General features: G+C 37.6%; 1 protein-coding gene across 2 annotated transcripts in view; it reads left to right on the top strand.

The window, feature by feature from the left end:
• LOC110446825 (rap guanine nucleotide exchange factor 4-like) overlaps positions 1–23,412 on the top strand; it is a 49,661-nt gene that overhangs the window by 25,569 nt on the left and 680 nt on the right. For both annotated transcript variants that reach the window (XM_021492142.1, XM_021492141.1), the window contains exons 3-8: positions 2,549–2,691; positions 8,384–8,472; positions 9,644–9,790; positions 10,282–10,339; positions 11,778–11,884; positions 12,329–12,557. In XM_021492142.1, the coding sequence (XP_021347817.1) occupies positions 2,549–2,691; positions 8,384–8,472; positions 9,644–9,790; positions 10,282–10,339; positions 11,778–11,884; positions 12,329–12,557 (773 nt within the window). The remainder of the gene's footprint in view (positions 1–2,548; positions 2,692–8,383; positions 8,473–9,643; positions 9,791–10,281; positions 10,340–11,777; positions 11,885–12,328; positions 12,558–23,412) is intronic.

Raw genomic sequence — 23,412 nt, 5'->3', positions numbered from 1 at the left:
ATCATTTGTATAAATGCTGTTTGTGTAGAAAACAATCTGCAGATCAATAGCAGAATTTAAGCGTTGGACTGATTTTAAATTTATTCAAATTAAGCATTCAAATTATTGTAATGGAAATGTGTTCTGAAGCGTGATAGAGTAGCCAATATTTGAAACAGAAATATTTGGGTCGTCAGAATCTGGATTTAAATCAGGTTTGACTGTAAAAGGCCATTGAAAAGAACATCGTTTTAGAGTTTTGGCCTAAAGATATGTGTAGGTATATGATTAAAGATATTTTGGTAAAGATTTGATTTAATAAACAGTATCCCCTTTATATAACATATGAGACAGTGTTCAAATTGAATTGATGGGTCCACAAAATATGATATGTTATTGTCCAGATGTCCAGATGTAAGAAAAATGTAACAGCTCCCGCAGATTTGGGCAACATTGAAGTTATTAGAATTTTGGTTAACAGCCTAGTCAAGTTTGCTACTCCATAATTATACGATCAATTTAACAAATTTTTCAAACATCTTACAATCATAACCCGTGTATGTGTAACTGATGTGTTGTTTCACATCCCCTTTATTAAGCGTTATAGCCCTTGATTTACAAAGGTTTGTCCAGTATACTTCTTCTTACGACTGTCAGATGTATTTCAACTTAATTTTGTAAACAACTTAACTATTATATGAACATATGTATGTGGAGCTGCGAGGTTATTGCAGCTGCTTTTTAAAGAGTTATGGCCCTTTATTTATAAATTATTGTTCAATCTACTACTTTTCAACAAAAAGATGGATTTCAACTAAAATTTGCAAACAGGTTCAACCTCGAGCTCTTAAGAGTTGTGACCCCTGATTTGAAAAGCCCTGCCCAGTCTACCTCTACTAGAGGAAGAGGTGGAGTTGTGACCCCTGATTTGAAAAGCCCTGCCCAGTCTACCTCTACTAGAGGAAGAGGTGAATTTTTTACAATCAACTTGTTCATCAGAAGATCTTGTGCATGTGTATATACCTTTCTAAACAGATTTGGGTGGTCGGGTGGTGCAGTGGATAGCGCACTTGCCTTTCACCAAGGTGGCCGGGGTTTGATTCCCCAATCTGACGTGAAAAGGTTGGAGTCACCTGCCCGACCCCGTGGGTTTTCTCCGGGTACTCCTGTTTCCTCCCACACTAAGACCCCAACGTGCTTACATCCGGGCCAGCAAGGAGTGCTTAATATAAGTTGAAATAACTTGTTTCATAATTGTTGTAAAATAAATAAAGTTTATATTTTAAAGAGATTTGACTCCTTATTGTCTTACATAAATGAAAGGGGCTGCAGTGGCGGAGTTGTTAAGATGTCTGACTGACATCAATGATCACTATCGCCTTCCACTGGGTCGTGGGTCAGCCCTCCACCACTGGGTGGTGGGTCAGCCTTCTTCCACTGTGTCATGGGTCAGCCTTCCTCCACTGGGTGGTGGGTCACCCCTCCTCCACTGGGTGGTGGGTCAGCCTTCTTCCACTGGGTCATGGGTCAGCCTTCCACCACTGGGTGGTGGGTCAGCCCTCCGCCACTGGGTCGTGGGTCAGCCTTCCACCACTGGGTGGTGGGTCAGCCCTCCTCCACTGGGTCGTGGGTCAGCCGTCCATCACTGGGTGGTGGGTCAGCCCTCCTCCACTGGGTAGTGGGTCAAGTTGTAAAACACAAAAATAAATAAAGTTTATGTTTTAAAGAGATTTGACTCCTTATTATCTTACATAAATGAAAGGGGCTGCAGTGGCAGCCCTCCTCCACACGGTAGTGGGTCAGCCCTCCACCACTGGGTCGTGGGTCAGCCCTCCACCACTGGGTGGTGGGTCAGCCCTCCTCCACTGGGTCATGGGTCAGCCCTCCACCACTTGGTGGTGGATCTGCAGCCCTCCTCCACTGGGTTGTGGGTCAGCCCTCCTCCACTGGGTGGTGTGTCAGCCCTCCGCCACTTGGTGGTGGGTCAGCCCTTCTCCACTGGGTCGTGGGTCAGCCCTCCACCACTGGGTCGTGGGTCAGCCCTCCACCACTGGGTCGTGGGTCAAGATGTAAAACACAAACAAACCCAGCCAATCTTTACATAAATGTATGACCATTGTCTTTGTCATAGTCACATCACTGTGTTATAGATGTGATAATAAGTTTATATATGAGGGTAATGTACGCGTTTCAAACATATATACATAGCTAGGGCTGGTTTTACAGTTGACCCTCAAATAGAAATACAATAAATTGTATTTAATTAGTGTCGTTTATTTATGGTTACTGGTGTCAATAAATCATTGCTGCAATAAGACCAAATGAATGGCCTCATTAATTAAATTGAAATAGAGAGAATCAATGCATTGTAAGTGGCAACTATTACCACTAAATTGTATTAGGGTATGGGGGGCATGAAGGGGGATTCCCGTGAGTCTGTCAACAACAGTGCTTTAATTTGATATTTTGATTTAATTTATACCATTATTAGATCATATTAAAATTTCCATTGATTAAGATTATATTAATTAACCTTAACATTGATCTGATTGTTGTTTTGATCCCACAGACCCTGTGACCGGAGCAGAGAAGATTTGGACATCATCTATTCTCGACTGAAAAATGTCAAAGCTTTTGATAAGTTCCACCCTTCACTTCTGCAGCAGATCTGTTACTATGGTTACTACGAGGATTTGGAGAAAGGGATTACATGTAAGCGTCATTGTTAGGTTTGTCAGGAGGCGAGGTTTATCTGTTAATGTTTGGTTATCAATCTTTGAAATTGCACAAGTTTTAAAATATAATACGTATCTTCAATTGAACGAACCGAGATAAAAAGGTTCCTACATTTCTTTTGGTTATTTTTTTTCTTGAGACTAACGAAATGAAATGGTTTATTTAAAGCAGAAAATTGTGTTTCTATATAATTGTCCAAGTTGACCAAACTTGTGTGTGTCATGTTGTACCATTGGCTAATGTGATTACTGGGAGAATCAAAAGTAAGGTTTCCCAGTAACTTGCTGATAGTATCCCCGACCCCTCCCCACAGGAGACCAGCAGGAGTGTTCTCATACCTATTTATGGGGATCGATGTTCTATAAAAATCGTACTGTTAGAATTAAAGCCATTAACAACCTTTGTAAACCTGATGGAGGTCACCATTTATTTTTTATACCTTTGTCAGCTACGTGTCTAGATAGATCTTCATACATGTAGTATATATATTAATTGACTTTAATAAGGCAGTAAGTATAGATATTAATAATCCCTATACCATAAATAGACGTCTATATGGCACTGGTACATGTACAGATCTTCATAGTCCATTTAGACACTAATAGGGCACTTGCATAGATTTTAATAGTTCCTATAAATAAACTTTCATTGATCACTTGTAACAAAGATCCTAATAATTCATATAAATTACTTAAATAGGGAACCTGTGTATTTATTCATATTTATTACATGTTTACCAGTGAAATATCAAAAATTATCAGTGTGATATTTTAATTGAAGATATATGAAATGTCATATCTACACATGTGATGATATAAGGTCTAGTATTGATTTATATTGACCAATCAAAATATTTATTCTATTTTCTGCTGCAGATTTTCTGTTCAGCTAACATATGAAGTAACAGTAGAGTAAGTTTTTGTTTTTAGCTCACCTGCCAGAAGGGCAAGTGAGCTTATGTCATGGTGCGGCGTCCGTCGTCCGTCCGTCGTCTGTGTCCGTCCGTCCAGCGTCTGGCATCCATCGGCGTCCGTCAACTTTTCCTTTTAACGACTTCTTCTGAAGTATGGACAGGCCTAGAGTTATGATATTTGGGTGATAGCTTCGTTGGTTGGAGCCTGATAAAGTTTGAGGATGAAATTGACCTTGACTAACTTTCAAGGTCACAGCAGTCAAATACGTAAAAACTCTTTAAACAACTTCTTCTGAGGAACTAAAAGGTATAGAATATTTATATTTGGCTGTTGGCTTCCTGAGATAGATCCCGACAAAGTTTGAGAATGAAAATGACCTTGACCTTCTTTCAAGGTCACAGGTGTCAAATATGTCAAAAACATCAAACGGCTTCTCCTGAATAATCGAAAGTATAAAATTATAATAGTTGGCTGGTGGCTTCCTAGGATAGAGCTCACCAAAGTTTGCGAATGAAAATGACCTCAACCTACCTTAAAGGACAGAGATCAACAGCATTTTAAAGGATTTGTTTTTAAGAACCTAATGGAATGGATTCATAAGATTTGGCTGATGGCTTCCTGGGATGGAGCCCAACAAAGTTTGATAATGAAAATGACCTTGACATACTTTCAAGGTCACAGCGGTCAAATATGTCAAACGCTTCAAACGACCTCTCCTGATGAACTAAAAGGTATAGAATCTTCATATTTGGCTGGTGGGTTCCTGGGATGGAGCCCAACATATTTTGGAAATGACCTTGACATATTTTCAAGGTCACAGCGGTCAAATATGTAAAACACTTCAAACAACTTCATCTGAAAAAATAGAAAAACTAAAAGGTATAAAACCTTCATATTTGGCTGATGGCTTCCTGGGATGGAGCCCAACATATTTTGGAAATGACCTTGACATATTTTCAAGGTCACAGCGGTCAAATATGTCAAATGCTTCAAACGACTTCTTCCTAAGAATTAAAAGGTATATACTCTTCATATTTCACTTTTGGCTTCCTTGGATGGAGCCCGATAAAGTTTGATAATGAAATTGACATTGACTTACTTTCAAGGTCACAGCGGTCAAATATGTAAAAACTCTTTAAAAAACTTCTTCTGAAGAACTAAAAGGTATAGAATCTTTATACTTGGCTGTTGGCTTCCTGAGATAGATCCCAACAAAGTTTGAGAATGAAAATGACCTTGACCTTCTTTCAAGGTCATAGCGGTCAAATATGTCGGACACTTCAAACAACTTGCTGTGAAAAACTAAAACGTATAAAAACTTCATATTTGGCTGATGGCTTCCTGGGATGGAGCCTAACATATTTTGAAAATGACCTTGACATATTTTCAAGGTCACAGCGGTCAAATATGTCAGACACTTCAAACGACTTCTTCTGAAGAAATTTACTGGCCAACTGTATCTTTTAAACAAAAACGACATCTGGCTCTTACTTCTACCTTCTGTTGTAGGCCATTTTGATACTTTTATACATTTGTGCATGTAGATAGCCTTTGTAGATATTTTATTGAATTGCATTGAATTGTTGGAAAAATCTATTGTTTTTTGTGGACAACATTTATTGTTCTATTTCTTTGGGTCAACATTTGAACTTTTACAGACCATAAACAGATGTATTGTTAGATCAGTGGTTTGGACCGTGATAGACATGTGTATTAGTTGTGGCACAAGGACCTGTAGATGTAGGCTATTCATAATGCAGCATTTTTGTTATTGATTTTTAGTTTCTCGTCTTTTATATGATTGTGTAACTCCTGACTGAATGGATCTGCCAGAGCTTTCGACTGTCTTTTGTTACTCAAAGAAATTTCTTGCGATTGTCTACGAAAGATTTAGAACTTACTTTACGACACACCCATAAAGCTGTAATCTGACAGTATATCAAGGTTCCTATTAAGAGTAAAATTAAAAGGGAAAAATTAGAAATGAAGATAATGTATTGTTTATTAGTCCCCCACTCAGGTATGACTGGAGGGGACTAAATGTATTGTATTCCATTAAGTGTAATTTTCCAGTTGTGTTTAGCGTAGAACTGATCTATTAGAAGGAACAGCACATTCCAAATAATGCTTCTGTACATGTAAACTGATAATCTATAAGGAAAAAGGAATAATTTTTCCGGAATAAACCTGAATGGCTTTGGCATTAGATAAAATAGGAAACAATGCTGATTACCTCCATAATTTACAAGTTTTACATGTGACATTACTTGGAGTATTTAATGGTATTTGAGACCAATTAGATACTGTTTAACTTCTAATATGTAGACCAATATACAATTTGGTGAAAATCTGAAGTGAAAACTTTTCACTGGTTGTCTAATACTGAATCTAACATCAAACTTGGTACCCTCAAATGAGACATTTCTCACAAACCAGTCTGTTTCAGTGGATCATCACATTCCATTGAGTGGATTGAACATTGCCTGGTTCATATCTACACTACTGGAATGTTCAGATATTTGGAAAACACTATTGGTTTGTAATCTGTCCTTCCAACCGTGCATCACTCTCACACAGTCCAGGGTGTGTCTCGTATAAAAAAAATGATAAACAGAGTTATGGCCCTTTTTTATTACGTCTCGCCTTTGAATGAAGGGACAACTATTGCAGTAATATTGGTTCTTCTGGTTCAGGTTCCTATAATATGATCCTGTCTGGGCTGTAGCGTTTAAACCATTAAAGATGTCTTCATGAATATTGAAGTATACCTGCATAAACCTTAGATGATGTGCAGTGCACTGCCATTAGCTATAGGTCACTGTGGCCTTTTCCTCAAGGTCAAAGGTAAAAAAAATCTGATCGTTCAAACATTTAAAGGTGTATGCCAAGGTGATGCCAATTCCCGTCCCTTTCTGTGTCAACCTTTGCTAAAACTTAGGATGCAATTATATCAGATGGCATTGTAAACTCTATTCAAGCATCATTGCGACTTTGGGGTCAGTTTTGAGGACACCTGTAATGGTTCCCACTACAATTAGTTCATATATATATTTTATTATTAGCAGTAGGCACTATAATAGTAGTAGGTAATTCCTCTAACACTACGGTCAAATAAGTGCTATATGTTAGAGATATCCTGATAAAACTTGCAGTATATCTGCATCACCCACTAATGATGTACAGTGCACTGTCGTTAGGTGACTGTGACCTTGACCTCAAGGTCAAAGATCAAATAGGTGCACATAGCATTTTTCGGGAATATCTTGTCCAGGCTGCAGCTTTTAAACAGTTAAAGGGGAGACATATGTTTTTGTTCACAAAAAACAAATCTCTACTTTTTTGAAACCTGCAGTTTACCAGGATTTCTGATATTCTGAGAACAACATTTTGTTTAAAACACTGTGTATCAGCCATTGCATCAGTATGTAGTGTAAGTAGTGGAAATACTGAAGTATATTTCGAGACCCAACATGCTGTTTATTACATTGAACCCTGGCCAATTTCAGACAATATTTTTTGTCTTATATATAGTGCTAATTATAGTACAGAGATAAGAGTGTGAAAATGACTGTCATTTTGGATATTGGCCCATGAAATCTGAACTAGAGACATTAAGCAGAGAACATTACCTGGTACATATGTATATCCATTGTGGTAATTGGTAGATTTTCAAAGCAAATTCGAGCGTAATTTGTCACTGGTCCTTAGTGATAATGATATAAGGTATCAATGACAGTGGTTTTTAATATAAACAGGTGATAATCCAGTGAGGTGTTGTCGCCAATTTCTCACCCAATTAACCACGTTATACACAGGAAATTATACCGTTAGCAGAAATAATCATGAAACAGAATTAGTGGGCGCAATCGTTATCGATGGCTTATGACCTTATTGTGTTACTGAAGCAACTTTACATAGAATATGGGATGTCGTTTGTATGTGTCTCCATTTTATATCATGCTTATGAAAAAGATATGGCAGTTAAGTGATCAGTCTAGCAGTTAAGTGATCGCAGTCTAATGCATTGATAGCAAAGAGTTTTGCCACATTTTACTGACAATTCTGGCATTTTTATGATTCTGTTTTCAATGTGAACATTAATAAGACTTGTAGGCGATGAGACTATTTCTTTATCAAGTTTATTTTTGGTATGTCTTTGTATTGACATTGGCGTTTCCAAGAGAAATGTGATCTGGGATGTCTGTCTGTGCCTTGCTTATGTAGTGTCTGATGATGGTACATTGGTATTAAGTTCTTTTGAGCTCTATAATAGCATTCCCCATTAAATCACATTGCTTCAAACCTGGCTGAACTTCCATAGGGCCTCTACAACAATCAATAAATAGCACTTTAGATGAGCATGATAATGTCTTGGGGTTACTTCCCTTTGTCCAGGAAGCAAAGGAGATTTTTCATGGGCGAGAAACTGCATAGCAGAATCTGTGAAAATAATACTTCTGATGACATCTATTGAACAGAATGATAATGTCATTTGCTATAAATTAAGCTGTCCTATGATAATTATGAATTAACTGAATATGACCAACAGTTAAGAATTCAATCTGGCTAATATATATGGATATTTCCAGGAGTGTGTGACAATCTACAGGACAGGTGTTAGTTTAATACATACAGATTCACGAAGCTTTTTGTTATAATAATTGTAAACTTACGGAAAGTCAAATTTTTACAAATGAACGATATTATGTAGACATGTATATAATGAGTAATATTTTTTGTTTTCTGTTGGTCAGTGTTCAGACAGGGAGATGTTGGCACCAACTGGTATACTGTTCTCGCAGGCTGTCTGGAGGTACAGGTGTCTGAGACAGCCAACATCAAGGTAAGGTACACCTGTGTATTAGGGTCTCAGTAAATTAAGGCCACAATTCTTGTTTGAGAAAGTTAGGTCACACCTGGTGTCCGAGTAAAGTAATGTTACACCTGGTGTCTCAGTAAAGTAGGTCACACCTGGTGTCTTAGTAAAGTAGGCAACACCTGGTGTCTTAGTAAAGAAGGTCACACCTGGTGTCTTAGTAAAGTAGGTCACACCTGGTGTCACAAAGTCAGCAAAGTAAGGTTACACCTGGGTCCATATTCATGAAACAGTTCTCATGATCAAGCATGCATTTTGGGCTTAAATAACTTTCTTGTATCTTGCTTAAATCATTTCAAACAATCAAAAAGTCAAATGTAAACATTGAATACAGTATTTGGTTTTAAGTGTCTTCAATTGTTTTTCCAAATCATGGACAAAATAAGATTAGTTAATCAATTTACAGCCAGAGCAAAAATTAGTCGAGCAAAAGTTTCATGAATATGGGCCCTGGTGTCTGAGTAAAGAAATGTCAAGCCTGGTTTCTCCTAAACAAAAGTCACACCTGGTATTTTAGTAAAGTAGGTCATACCTGGTGTCTTAGTAAAGTAGGTCACACCTGGTGTCTCAGTTAAGTAGGCCACACCTGGTGTCTAGGTAAAGTAGGCCACACCTGGTGTCTCAGTAAAGTAGGTCACAGCTGGTGTTTTAGTAAAGTAGGCCACACCTGGTGTCTTAGTAAAGTAGGCCACACCTGGTGTCTCAGTAAAGTAAGGTTGCACCTGGTGTCTTAGTAAAGTAGGTCACACCTGGTGTCTTAGTAAAGTAGGAAATAAGGAAATATTATACTATTTGTCATAAGAAAAGGTCACACCTGGTGTTCCATTGAAGTGAGGTTAGAGGTGGTTTGGTTGATAGCTAGGCAGCTTACATCAATACCATGCAATATACAGAGCAATATCTAGTTTCAAAACCAGATTTTCTTTTTAATTCTGGATTGCATTGAATGTCAACCACCAAATTACATACTTATTTTAAACATGCTGAAGATGATTTCATAAAATTTTCAACATTTATTATAACTAAAGAGTCAAATAACAGTCAAAAGAAAAAAAGAAAGATTTTTCATTATATTTGTATAATAATAAATCCAGTTATTTCCCTTTGTCTATAAGATGAACTCTTTATTGCCCATTAGGATGCGGTGGTGATATGTACCCTGGGTATGGGGACATCATTTGGCGAGTCCATACTACACAGTAAACCTCACCAAGCCACCGTCAAAACAAGGGAGTTTACCGAGCTCATTCGTGTGGAACAACGGGACTTCAAAATACTCTGGGAGGTAGGTTAACAAGTTTGTAAAAACTCAGAGAATGTATATATCAAGGAAAGGCTGCATAATGAACCCTTCAAAAGATCATGTATATTATATCAGGTATATATGTAGATTGAAATTGTCTTAAAATGCTTCTTACCATAAAAATTGTACACCAAATGCATGTGTAAAAATATGTGATACATCAATCATTGTCTGTGAAGGAAAAGAATGTGTTTGTGGTTAATTTTAATGTAAATGCTCAATTGTTCTGACATTATTGATTGAAGTTTAAGTGGTTTAACATGGGTCAGACAAAACTGCAGAAATTGATAGAAAAAAGAAAGAATAATATACACATAGTTATAATGAAGTGGAAATCAGACTGATATACGTTGGTATGGAGAATAGTAACTGAGCATTATAGTAATGGTGTCATCACATATTATCTTTGTACTAAATTGTCAATGTGCACGTTCATCATGTTATTACATTAAGATTAAAACAAATGATTTCAGAGGAACAAGAAGTTACTTGAAGGTGTTCTGACATCACTTGGTTCCCTGACAGCACAGGGTATGTATAAATATAGACCCATTAAAGGGATTGTTACAAAACAGGAACTTTTTGTTTGTTTGATATGTTCTAGGGGAGATAACTGCTCTTTCTTATTTCCTATAAAGCAATTCTGTGGGAAATAACCTAATCCTTATGATTTCCCTGCAAGTAATAAAGTCTATGGGATATAACCTCTCCTTCTGATTCCTCATTAAACAGTTCTATGGGAGATAAATCAGGTTTTCCCTATTTCCCATAAAGTTAGTCTAGAGGAGATTATCAGGTTTTCCATATTGCCAATCAAAGATTTTCAGGTTTTCCATATTGCCAATCAAGAATGTCTAGGGGAGATAATTGTCCTGATTTCTCATTAAGTTCTATGGGGAATAATCAGGTTTTCTCTATTGCCAATCAAGTAGGTCTAGGGGAGATAGTCAGCATTCTATTTTGCCAATCAAGTAGGTCTAGGGGAAATAGTCAGCATTCCCTATTGCCAATCAAGTAGGTCTAGGGGAAATAGTCAGCATTCTATATTGCCAATCAAGTAGGTCTAGGGGAGATAGTCAGCATTCCCTATTGCCAATCAAGTAGGGCCAGGGGAAATAGTCAGCATTCCCTATTGCCAATCAAGTAAGGCCAGGGGAAATAGTCAGCATTCCCTATTGCCAATCCAGTAGGTCTAGGGGAGATAATCAGGTTTTCACTATTGCCAATCAAGTAGGTCTAGGGGAGGTAGGTAATTGTCCTGATTTCTCATTAAGTTCTATAGGAGATAGTCAGCATTCCCTATTGTCAATCACGTAGGTCTAGGGGAGATAATCACGTTTTCCCTATTGCCAATCAAGTAGGTCTAGGGGAGATAGTCAGCATTCTATATTGCCAATCAAGTAGGTCTAGGGGAAATAGTCAGCATTCTATATTGCCAATCAAGTAGGTCTAGGGGAGATAGTCAGCATTCCCTTTTGCCAATCAAGTAGGTCTAGGGGAAATAGTCAGCATTCCCTATTCCAAATCAAGTAGGTCTAGGGGAAATAGTCAGCATTCCCTATTGCCAATCAAGTAGGTCTAGGGGAGATAGTCAGCTTTTTATATTGCCAATCAAGTTGGTCTAGGGGAAGATAATCAGGTTTTCACTATTGCCAATCAAGTAGGTCTAGGGGAGGTAGGTAATTGTCCTGATTTCTCATTAAGTTCTATAGGAGATAGTCAGCATTCTATATTGCTAATCAAGTAGGTCAAGGGGAGATAATGAAATAATCCATATTTTCCATTAAGTCAGTTCTATGAGAGATAACCTGTCCTGATTTCCTATGTCATATAAAATTGTGCTCTCTCTGCTTCTTATAATCTGTTTAGAAAAATGCAAGGTACTAAGTCTTTTTCAATTTTGTTATGATAGTTTGTGTCTTTAGGTATATAATACAAGTCTCGGATAACATATCAACTGTTGTTACAGGAGGTACCCAATCTCGGTTTGACCAGACATCCAAGTTACGGCGAGGCAGTCAGGCTCACAATACGGTAGAGGATGTAGCACCGAATCCTGCAGCACCGATCTCCATGGTAACTAAACATTGTCTGATGTATGCAGATTGTAAACCCAAATACTATCATATCACAATTTTCCAATGCATGCAAGATGCAACCCTGTCCCGCCATCTCCATACTAACTATATACCTTGCTTTGTCGTATGTTTACATATGTCAGATTTACATTTAATTATACTCTGCGAATAAGATACTAGGCTAAGGGTGGCTTGGGCATTATCTTCTTTGGTGTCTGTTTATATAAGGATATTATATTCATGGAAATTATATTTCGGGGAATTAATATTTGCTGGGAATTTGAAATTTTTGGTGACCGCGAATACAGCAAAATTAAATCCTGCACGAATATAACCAACTATCCAGTAATATTTGCATTTGGGATGTGGTAAGCTTGTGACTTACAGTTCTAGCTGATGCTGGATATTACAAAGACTTATAACACCTTTCTTACCCTTTCAGATCCCCTCTGTGAAGCTGTCACGGGCTGGCCATGTATTACGTACAATACTGATGTGTCGAGCTGCTCACATGATCAGAGACAGGAAGTACCACTTACGAACCTACCGTAGATGCATGGTGGGAAGTGAGATGGTGGACTGGTTGTTACAGCAGGGTCCTTTGGTTCACTCGCGGAACCAGTCAGTGGGGATGTGGCAAGTTCTTCTGGAGGACGGCATTATTGTACATGGTGAGTAATAAACACTTTGGCTGGAAACAGCAACGTTTTCTCTGTTTTCTAGCAGGCTCAAGTTACGGGCCAATCAATGGTAAATGTGGCAAGATATCCTCAGCTACTCAACTTTCCCTTGTGAAGTGATGTATATGTTTTGATTACCTGAAGATGAAATTGCTTGTTCCCTATGGTATTACAATAGTGGAACATATGATCACACCTGGTCCATTTGTCATATCATCTATCTGTTCTATCACATTTTGTGTGGCCATATGGCCATTGTGTATGCTAAATTTAGGTCGCTGTGTTCGTTGTTTTGACCTTTGACTTTTGAAAGTAAAGGTCTTTGACCATGCCACAATGGCATTTCTCCAGTGAACTATTACACCTAGAACTATCAGATTTGGTATGCAAGTACATTTGGAGTGTTACTTTGACCTATATCTGGACCGCTAACATCTAATGAAAATATTTATCTGGAGTGTTTTAGTTACATACTATAACTTTATAGAGCACCGGACCTGCTACAATAAAATTATCTTGGGATAGCAGATACTATGACCTTCATTTGATGTTTGACCTCTATCATCATAAGTTCAGATTTTTCTGGATCATAACTTCTATACCTCAATACCTAGAGGTACCAAATCTTGGAATGGCAAGATGTCTTTTACTGAAGTAGGTCACTGAGACCTATTTTTTTTATCTTTTCGTGTTGGTCAGTTCACCATGAGAACAGCTAGATGACAGTGAAGGTGGGAAGTCAAATTTAAAAGATATTTGCACTTTTTATTTGCTTTGTTTTACACTATAGAGGCATTGACTTGATTTGTTTTGTTTATGAAAATTAGGTCAGAGATAAAACTACATGTCACTGTGACCCAATTACATTTTTGGAAAGTTGCTCGATACAATTGAAAAAATCACTGACTATTTTCAAGCAGGACCTTATAAATTCCAAGTGTCTGTATCATGGAGGAAACCTCCAAACTTTGCCCAAGTTTGACTTTTTGAAAACCTGCAAAATTTCCTACATCTTGCTTTTTACACCCTTTGCAACAAAGTTAGGTTGGAGGGGGGAGGTAAACGGGAACCAGGCTGTCTATCCATTGAGTGCCGGTGAGTTTATGCCATGTTGCATTGTGTGTCCACCAACATTTTATATTAAAGATCCCCACACTCCTGGCAAAAATTGTAACTAAGTACGGTATAACATGAAGTGTTCGTTGTGTATAAACTTCTATTGTTTTTGTGGTCGCTATTGCAACCATGAATATAATACAACAAATATTTCTACAACTCGAAAGAATATATATACAAAACAAAAATGTGAAAATTATATGAACTTTATTTGAATAAAAAATATGCACTCAAAAGTATATACATTGCACATGTATAATTATGATCACGATACAACTGCAAAGAAACGTATGCAAAGGAAATTATTGCTGAAAATGTTGAAAATTCTACTGATGTATAAACGAAATGAACTCTTCCACATCCAAGGAAAGTGTCATATTAGAATCCAGGATTAAACACAAATCGATCAGTAATCACAAAACCACGAAAGATTGTACCCACAACATTATAGGAAAGCTCCAAACCAATTAAGAAAGAAGTACAAACAAACGTTTCATGTTATACAGTATTGGAAACTGTCTTTTCCAGCAATACAATAGCTTTGATAAACTGTTTCTGAGAAGAAAACTGTATCTAGTGTGACTTTTATGAAAAATGATAAAGATGAAATTAACAAAATAAAATCAACAGCAGTGTTAGGACTGTAGAAAATTAGCGTGGCTAGACCGAGATTTGAACCCTGGACTTCAGATTGTTATACTATCGCTCTAACGGATTGAGCTTCGGGATTTACTGAAGTGTCCTGGCCGAACTGTATATCCAAATGTTAAGATTTGAGAGGAGGTTATTGTATATCAGAAACACAACAGTGTAGTGGGACAGGGATACTTGTCCTGAACACCTAAGTGGACTTGTCAGGAAATCTGGTCTGAAGCATTGTCGGGGTAAGGTCTGAAGCATTGTCGGGGTAAGGTCTGAAGCATTGTCGGGGTAAGGTAACTCATTACATTTATATATGAAGGGTGTAATGCCTCCCTGAACGATAGGACGTGGGGTCCGTCCCAACAAGGGAAATTAGTTGAAACTTAGAACAGCCCAGATCACCACTGTAATAACAATTTATACAATGGCTGAATGCAGTCATTTACAACAAGAAGTTGTCCTGGTTTCTGTCTAAACTCCAAGGGAAAAGCCAAATAGGTATTTTGGTTCATTACTTAATGGAAACAGTTAAGATCCCCACCCTATTACCAAATATGTTATAATATATGCTTTATTTATTTTACAACTATTATGAAAGAAGGTCTCCAACTTTATTAACTACCCTTGTTGGTCCGAATTGAAGCACAAAGAGGCTAGTAATGTGGAAGGAGATGAACACCTAGAGATAACCTGGTCGGGTGGGTGACCCATTAATTAGTCATGTTCAATACCCGGAGTCTAACTCTTGCCATCTTTGTGAGAAGTAGTAGCTGAGTGTTCTAGTCACTGTGCCATCCAACCACCAAATATGTGCTTGCTCGGCAAGAAGAGACAAAGGCAATCAGGCTACCAACAGGATTAGCAAAATGGTTTGGCCCCATCCTGAAGAATAAGTTCTGTTGTCATAACATAAAAACAATTGAAACTGCATCTCTTTAACCAAATTAATATACACATGTTTACAGATTAAAACCATCTTTCCTATCAAGTGTCCTTGGCAATTTTTTACCTGGAAATCAATTTTTGTGTAAAGTAAAAGATCAATGTAGTTCCCCTCAGGGCTAGGCGCAAAACAGTATGATTGAGGTGTTTTAAGTACTTGAAAGCCTATTCTTTCTGGACAGTTTATTATGTTTCAACCTAATTTTAAAATAATAATAATACAAATGTACATACTTTATTTATTTAACAACAATTATGAAACAAGTTTTTACAACTAATATAAATCACTCTTGTTGGCCCAGATGTTAGTGTGCAGGGTGTTTATAGGGAGGAAACCAAAGTACCTGGAGAAAAACCCATGTAGTCGGGCAGGTGACCAAATACCTATTAATAATAATAATAATTTGAGGTTCTTATATACCGCTTTATCACAACCTAGTTCATAGGGCGTCTCAAAGCAGTTCACAAGCTATTATCCGTGGTTATAGGGCCTTTGCAACCAGCCAATATATTTCTCAACTCCTTGGGGAGCATACAGCCGGAACTGCCATTTCGGCGCTAACAGCTAGCATTCAACAATTTTAGCGCTGCCCAATCACGTACTAATTTACAGCTGAGTAGACTGGAACAAGCGGAGTAAAGTATCTTGCTCAAAGATACAACACAGTACCGTGCCGTGACTCGAACCCGCAACCCTTCGGTCACGAGCCAGGCGTCCTACTACTACCGTGCCTCCTATTCATGTCTGGTTTGGGAATTGAACCATGGCAACCTTTTAAATTTTAGATAAGGCATCTGTTAGACAAGGGCAGTAAATGTATGAAGGAAGGGTGTTGCTACAATTTGTAAATACTAGCAGTGTTATATGTGATTCAGAATATTTTGCCATGAATGTTTAAATATCAAGATAAGTGACACAGGCCCTCTGTTCCTCTTGCTCAGTTTGTCACATGGATTCTCTCTCAGGGGAAAAAATTAAAAGGTACATGTATGTGATCTACTTTGGTAAAATAAGCTTGATTTCCACGAAACCATGTGATCTTCTATATGGTATAATAATTTCCACGAAAACCATGTGACCTACTTTGGTAAAATAAGCTTGATTTCCATGAAACCATGTGACCTACTTTGGTAATATAAGCTTGATTTGCATGAATCCATGTGACCTTCTTTGGTAATATAAGCTTGATTCGCATGAAACCATGTGACCTACTTCGGTAATATAAGCTTGATTTCCAGGAAACCATGTGATCTTCTATATGGTATAATAATTTCCACGAAAACCCTGTGACCTACTTTGGTAAAATAAGTTTGATTTGCATGAAATCATGTAACCTACTTTATTAATATAAGCTTGATTTGCATGAAGCCATGTGACCTACTTTGGTAAAATAAGCTTGCTTTGCATGAAATCATGTGACCTACTTTATCAATATAAGCTTGATTTGCATGAAGCCATGTGACCTACTTTGGTAAAATAAGCTTGAGTTGCATGAAACCATGTGACCTACTTTGGTAATATAAGCTTGATTTCCACGAAACCATGTGATCTTCTATATGGTATAATAATTTCCACGAAAACCATGTGACCTACTTTGGTAAAATAAGCTTGATTTGCATGAAATCATGTGACCTACTTTATTAATATAAGCTTGATTTGCATGAAACCATGTGACCTACTTTGGTAATATAAGCTTGATTTCCATGAAACCACTGCTTTGTGTTCTGTCTAGATCACTAAAACTGTTAGCCTTGTAAACATGTGTTTTAAAGCCAACTATTCTATGTGACTAAGACTACAGACCAGCAAAATATCACATTTCGATTACTTTAAGCCACACAGTAAATTTAATTTTCCATTTTTAATGTGGCAAAGGTTGCAAACTAGCAAAATGTAAATACCAATTTTCACCAATATTCACAAGTCATTTTTCATCATGAAACAAAATTACACAACACTGGAACTTAAAGACAGTCTGTCTTCAGCTTTAACCTTTCGTCCAAATAGGATGGTATAATCTTGAATGCCACCAATTATGAGCTTGTATCAGGATGTGTTTCCTTTAGTCCTGTACAATGTTATAGACGACTGTTTACCAGCAGACAGGTCGTAGCATCACCTGAGGTCGTTAATAACAATTACTGGTAGTAACACTGGAGGCCTGCACCAGGCACTATCTATAATTAATGCTTATCTATCTATCTAACATCCTCAGGAAACCAGCTTTTAATTAATTTGCAAGATTTCTGTTCGTTCCATATTGTGCTCCATCTGCCTTTTTTTTCTAAACACGTACTTCAGTGAGATCACGTAGATATGTTCCCTGTGTGGTTATATTTAACATCAAGGTATACATATTATACAGGACACTCAGTACCTCAGGTGCCAAATGTCCTTCATCTTATATTAGTTTGTAACTCATAACCCAAATCTATCCACCGTGGTGAGATCCACCTCAGGATACTTCAGCCATCTCCTACATTAGGAGTGCTGAATTTCCTTTATATATTGTATTTAAGTTCTGGGTCCTGTTGTTAAGGTGTTAATAGCTATATTGTGCCCAAGAGGAAGTGAAATTGTAAATTGTTTTCTTGTGATCTGATATGGTTGCCATATTGTAAACCAGACCAAAGGGAAACAGATTGAACCTGTTATAATTTTTAAAAAGCTGATACCCTGCAGAATCCAGCAAGACAGAGTGTCAGTATTCATAGGTTTAATAACAATAATAATAATTCGAGGTTCTTATATACCGCTTGATCACAACCTAGTTCGTAGGTCATCTCAAACAGTTCACAAATTATTATCCGTGGTTATAGGTCCTTTGCAACCATGCATGCAGCCAATATTTTTCTCTGAACTCATACAGCCAGTGCAGCCATTTCGGCGTTTACAGCTAGCATTCAACAATTCTAGCACTGCCCAATCACATACTCATTTACAGCTAAGTAGACTGGAACAAGCGGAGTAAAGTATCTTGCTCAGAGATAAAACACCCAGACGTGACCTGACTCGAACCGTAACCCTTTGGTAACATTTAGCCTGGCGTCCTACCACTAGACTACCGTGCCTCCTACTGTTTGCATTTTCACTTTGTGAATATCAATTTCTAGATTATCTAGATAATAAAAAGTGTATTCAGATTTCAAAACTATTCCAAACGCAAATATTTCCACACCAACATCAGTTTAAAGGGACATAATGCAACATTTTGACACACGGAAATTTCCACATTTACAGTACATATGGTCATGTTAAATTGAGTTGATGTGATCAATTGGTGTTGTTGCAGAATTCGTTATCTTAATTTAGTTCCCTTGAAAAGAGATCTGCTTGTTATAATTTTAAGTTCTTAAAAAATTGCCAGTAAGTGACATTAAACTTGGCAAGTTTATCATAAATATAATACTGTAATGTTAGGTCACCTCTTATTAAAATTGCAGACATTGTCTTGATAGTTGATGACAGTATGTGGTAATTGTTGACTGTGTGATGTTTGGTGACAGTGTGTGATGTTTGGTGACAGTATGTGATAATTGTTGACAGTATATGATGTTTGTTGACAGTATATGATGTTTGTTGACAGTATATGATGTTTGTTGACAGTATATGATGTTTGTTGACAGTGTGATGTTTATTGACTGTTTGATGTTTGTTGACTGTGATGTTTGTTGACTGTGTGATATGTTTGTTGACAGTGTGTGATGTTTGTTGACAGTGTGTGATGTTTGTTGACAGTGTGTGATGTTTGTTGACAGTGTGTGATGTTTGTTGACAGTGTGTGATGTTTGTTGACAGTGTGTGATGTTTGTTGACAGTGTGTGATGTTTGTTGACAGTGTGTGATGTTTGTTGACAGTGTGTGATGTTTGTTGACAGTGTGTGATGTTTGTTGACAGTGTGTGATGTTTGTTGACAGTGTGTGATGTTTGTTGACAGTGTGTGATGTTTGTTGACAGTGTGTGATGTTTGTTGACAGTGTGTGATGTTTGTTGACAGTGTGTGATGTTTGTTGACAGTGTGTGATGTTTGTTGACAGTGTGTGATGTTTGTTGACAGTGTGTGATGTTTGTTGACAGTGTGTGATGTTTGTTGACAGTGTGTGATGTTTGTTGACAGTGTGTGATGTTTGTTGACAGTGTGTGATGTTTGTTGACAGTGTGTGATGTTTGTTGACAGTGTGTGATGTTTGTTGACAGTGTGTGATGTTTGTTGACAGTGTGTGATGTTTGTTGACAGTGTGTGATGTTTGTTGACAGTGTGTGATGTTTGTTGACAGTGTGTGATGTTTGTTGACAGTGTGTGATGTTTGTTGACAGTGTGTGATGTTTGTTGACAGTGTGTGATGTTTGTTGACAGTGTGTGATGTTTGTTGACAGTGTGTGATGTTTGTTGACAGTGTGTGATGTTTGTTGACAGTGTGTGATGTTTGTTGACAGTGTGTGATGTTTGTTGACAGTGTGTGATGTTTGTTGACAGTGTGTGATGTTTGTTGACAGTGTGTGATGTTTGTTGACAGTGTGTGATGTTTGTTGACAGTGTGTGATGTTTGTTGACAGTGTGTGATGTTTGTTGACAGTGTGTGATGTTTGTTGACAGTGTGTGATGTTTGTTGACAGTGTGTGATGTTTGTTGACAGTGTGTGATGTTTGTTGACAGTGTGTGATGTTTGTTGACAGTGTGTGATGTTTGTTGACAGTGTGTGATGTTTGTTGACAGTGTGTGATGTTTGTTGACAGTGTGTGATGTTTGTTGACAGTGTGTGATGTTTGTTGACAGTGTGTGATGTTTGTTGACAGTGTGTGATGTTTGTTGACAGTGTGTGATGTTTGTTGACAGTGTGTGATGTTTGTTGACAGTGTATGATGTTTGTTGACAGTGTGTGATGTTTGTTGACAGTGTGTGATGTTTGTTGACAGTGTGTGATGTTTGTTGACACTGTGTGATGTTTGTTGACAGTGTGTGATGTTTGTTGACAGTGTGTGATGTTTGTTGACAGTGTGTGATGTTTGTTGACAGTGTGTGATGTTTGTTGACAGTGTGTGATGTTTGTTGACAGTGTGTGATGTTTGTTGACAGTGTGTGATGTTTGTTGACAGTGTGTGATGTTTGTTGACAGTGTGTGATGTTTGTTGACAGTGTGTGATGTTTGTTGACAGTGTGTGATGTTTGTTGACAGTGTGTGATGTTTGTTGACAGTGTGTGATGTTTGTTGACAGTGTGTGATGTTTGTTGACAGTGTGTGATGTTTGTTGACAGTGTGTGATGTTTGTTGACAGTGTGTGATGTTTGTTGACAGTGTGTGATGTTTGTTGACAGTGTGTGATGTTTGTTGACAGTGTGTGATGTTTGTTGACAGTGTGTGATGTTTGTTGACAGTGTGTGATGTTTGTTGACAGTGTGTGATGTTTGTTGACAGTGTGTGATGTTTGTTGACAGTGTGTGATGTTTGTTGACAGTGTGTGATGTTTGTTGACAGTGTGATGTTTGTTGACAGTGTGTGATGTTTGTTGACAGTGTGTGATGTTTGTTGACAGTGTGATGTTTGTTGACAGTGTGTGATGTTTGTTGACAGTGTGTGATGTTTGTTGACAGTGTGATGTTTGTTGACAGTGTGTGATGTTTGTTGACAGTGTGTGATGTTTGTTGACAGTGTGATGTTTGTTGACAGTGTGTGATGTTTGTTGACAGTGTTTGATGTTTTTTGACTGTGAGTGATGTTTGCTGACAGTGTGTGATGTTTGTTGACAGTGTGTGATGTTTGTTGACTCTTTGTGATGTTTGCTGACAGTGTGTGATGTTTGTTGACAGTTTGTGATGTTTGTTGACAGTGTGTGATGTTTGCTGACTGTTTGATATGTTTGTTGACAGTGTGTGATGTTTGTTGACAGTGTGTGATGTTTGTTGACAATGGGTGATGTTTGCTTACAGTGTGTGATGTTTGTTGACTCTTTGTGATGTTTGCTGACTGTTTAAGGGGTTAAATGTGTGAAATGCATCAAACAAACAACATCTTTTCAAAAACTGAAGGGAACAGAATCTTAATATTTGGCTGGTAGCTCCTTGGGGTTATCCCGGCAACGTTTGCGAGTGAAAATTACTTCGACCTTTTTTCAAGGTTACAGGGGTCAAATATGTCAAACACTTCAAGTGACTTCTTCTGAGGAACTGAAAAGTATAGAACATTAATATTTTGCTGGTATCTTCTTTTAATTGAGCATGACAAAGTTTGTAAATGAAAATGACCTAAACCTACTTTAAAGGTCACAGAGGTCAACAACATTGTTCTGACGATCCATAAGGAATGAATTCATAAGATTTGGCTGGTTAAGCTTCTTGGGATAGAGCCAACAATGTTTGAGAAGGAAAATGACCTTGACCTACTTACAAGGTCATGATGAAAAATATGTCAAACACTTCAAAATACTTCTGAAAAAGAACCAAAAGCATAGAATCATATGATAATATTTGGCTGGTAGTTTCAACTGATGGAGTCAACAAAGTTTGCGAGTGGAATATTTGTAGTACAGTATAATAGTTAATGAGAATATTTGGCTGTGACTGGTTAAACATTCAGGTGAGCAGTACAGGCCCTCTGGGCCACTTGTTTGATAACATATTGTATATTAGATTGATACATTCTGTTAGCCTAAGGAGCATATTTGTATTGATTATTTAGTGATTTTGTCAGAAAAAATACCCATGGGATTTTTCCATTCTTTGTTGAACACAATAACTGTAGTGCTTGATAAGTCCTTTGCCTGTCCAGCTGCTGAAGACTTGCCTACCCTTTAGCCCCAGATGACTTGCCTACTGCTGTGCTAGCTGTAATGGAATTGAAGCTTGTACCCTCAGTGCTGGTGGCCTGTCTGTGTTTAATATAACCAAATATATCAGTTTTCCTACACAGCACCACAGAGTCATCTTAGGTGCTTTTGTATGTCAGCAGTGCAGGTCATTATACAATCAGACATTCTCTGTCCAGGTGTCTGTAACTTCAATAGCAGGGATTAAGGTTAATGTATTACCGGGTAGGTTTCACCTGACGATTTCAATTAACTTCTTATAACCAATGTTATAAAGGGTAGTTCTTGTACATATTTAGATGACAATACACATGAGGTATGGGAAATGCTTTGAAATGTTTCATACATTGTACACAGCAATCTGTAATAATAAAAATCATTTGTTACTTAGGAATTGGCTTGATCTGTCAATATGCTGATTATGCTAGCAAACCTAACTGGCCAAATTAATGTCTGACCATTCTGCCAGTGTATAGGCATGAATCTAGTACTCCGTGTATATGGTTACTCTGTGTGTGGATATGAAGTAACTCCTTGTATCTGGTCAGTGTGACTAGATAGGTTATTCTGGGTGTATATATAAAGTAACTCCTTGTATCTGGTCAATGTGACTAGATAGGTCAATACTCTGGGTGTAGATATGAAGTACTTTCTCCTTGTATCTGGTCAATGTGACTAGATAGGTCAATACTCTGAGTGTAGATATGAAGTACTTTCTCCTTGTATCTGGTCAATGTGACTAGATAGGTCAATACTCTGAGTGTAGATATGAAGTACTTTCTCCTTGTATCTGGTCAATGTGACTAGATAGGTCAATACTCTGAGTGTAGATATGAAGTACTTTCTCCTTGTATCTGGTCAATGTGACTAGATAGGTCAATACTCTGGGTGTAGATATGAAGTATAACTCCTTGTATCTTGCTAATGTGACTAGATATCAATCCACCTCCTGTATCTGGTTATGATGGCTGTAGATGTAACTCCATTCCAAGTATCTGGCCATTCTATAGATCTGGCTATTCTATAGATCTGACCATTCTATAGATCTGGTCATTCTATAGATCTGGCTATTCCCTGTATCTGGCCATTCTATAGATCTGGCTATTCCCTGTATATGGCCACTGTGGTCATGCCAGTAGTTAAGATGATAACTCCACAGCCTACGTATGGCTATGCAGAGTTTAGGTATAAAATCAATTGCCTTTTTCTAGCTTATAATGACTGAAGATATAAATGAACTCAATTGCTGTTTTCTAGCTTAAAATGACTGAAGATATAAATTAACTGCCTTGTATATAGACATGCTAGCATACGACACTGTATTCTATATAGAAAAAACA

Source organism: Mizuhopecten yessoensis, unplaced genomic scaffold (genome assembly GCF_002113885.1).
Source record: "Mizuhopecten yessoensis strain PY_sf001 unplaced genomic scaffold, ASM211388v2 scaffold3015, whole genome shotgun sequence".
Taxonomy (NCBI): domain Eukaryota; kingdom Metazoa; phylum Mollusca; class Bivalvia; order Pectinida; family Pectinidae; genus Mizuhopecten; species Mizuhopecten yessoensis.
Note: the sequence above shows the minus strand (reverse complement) of the source record. Positions and strands in the feature narration are given on the sequence as shown.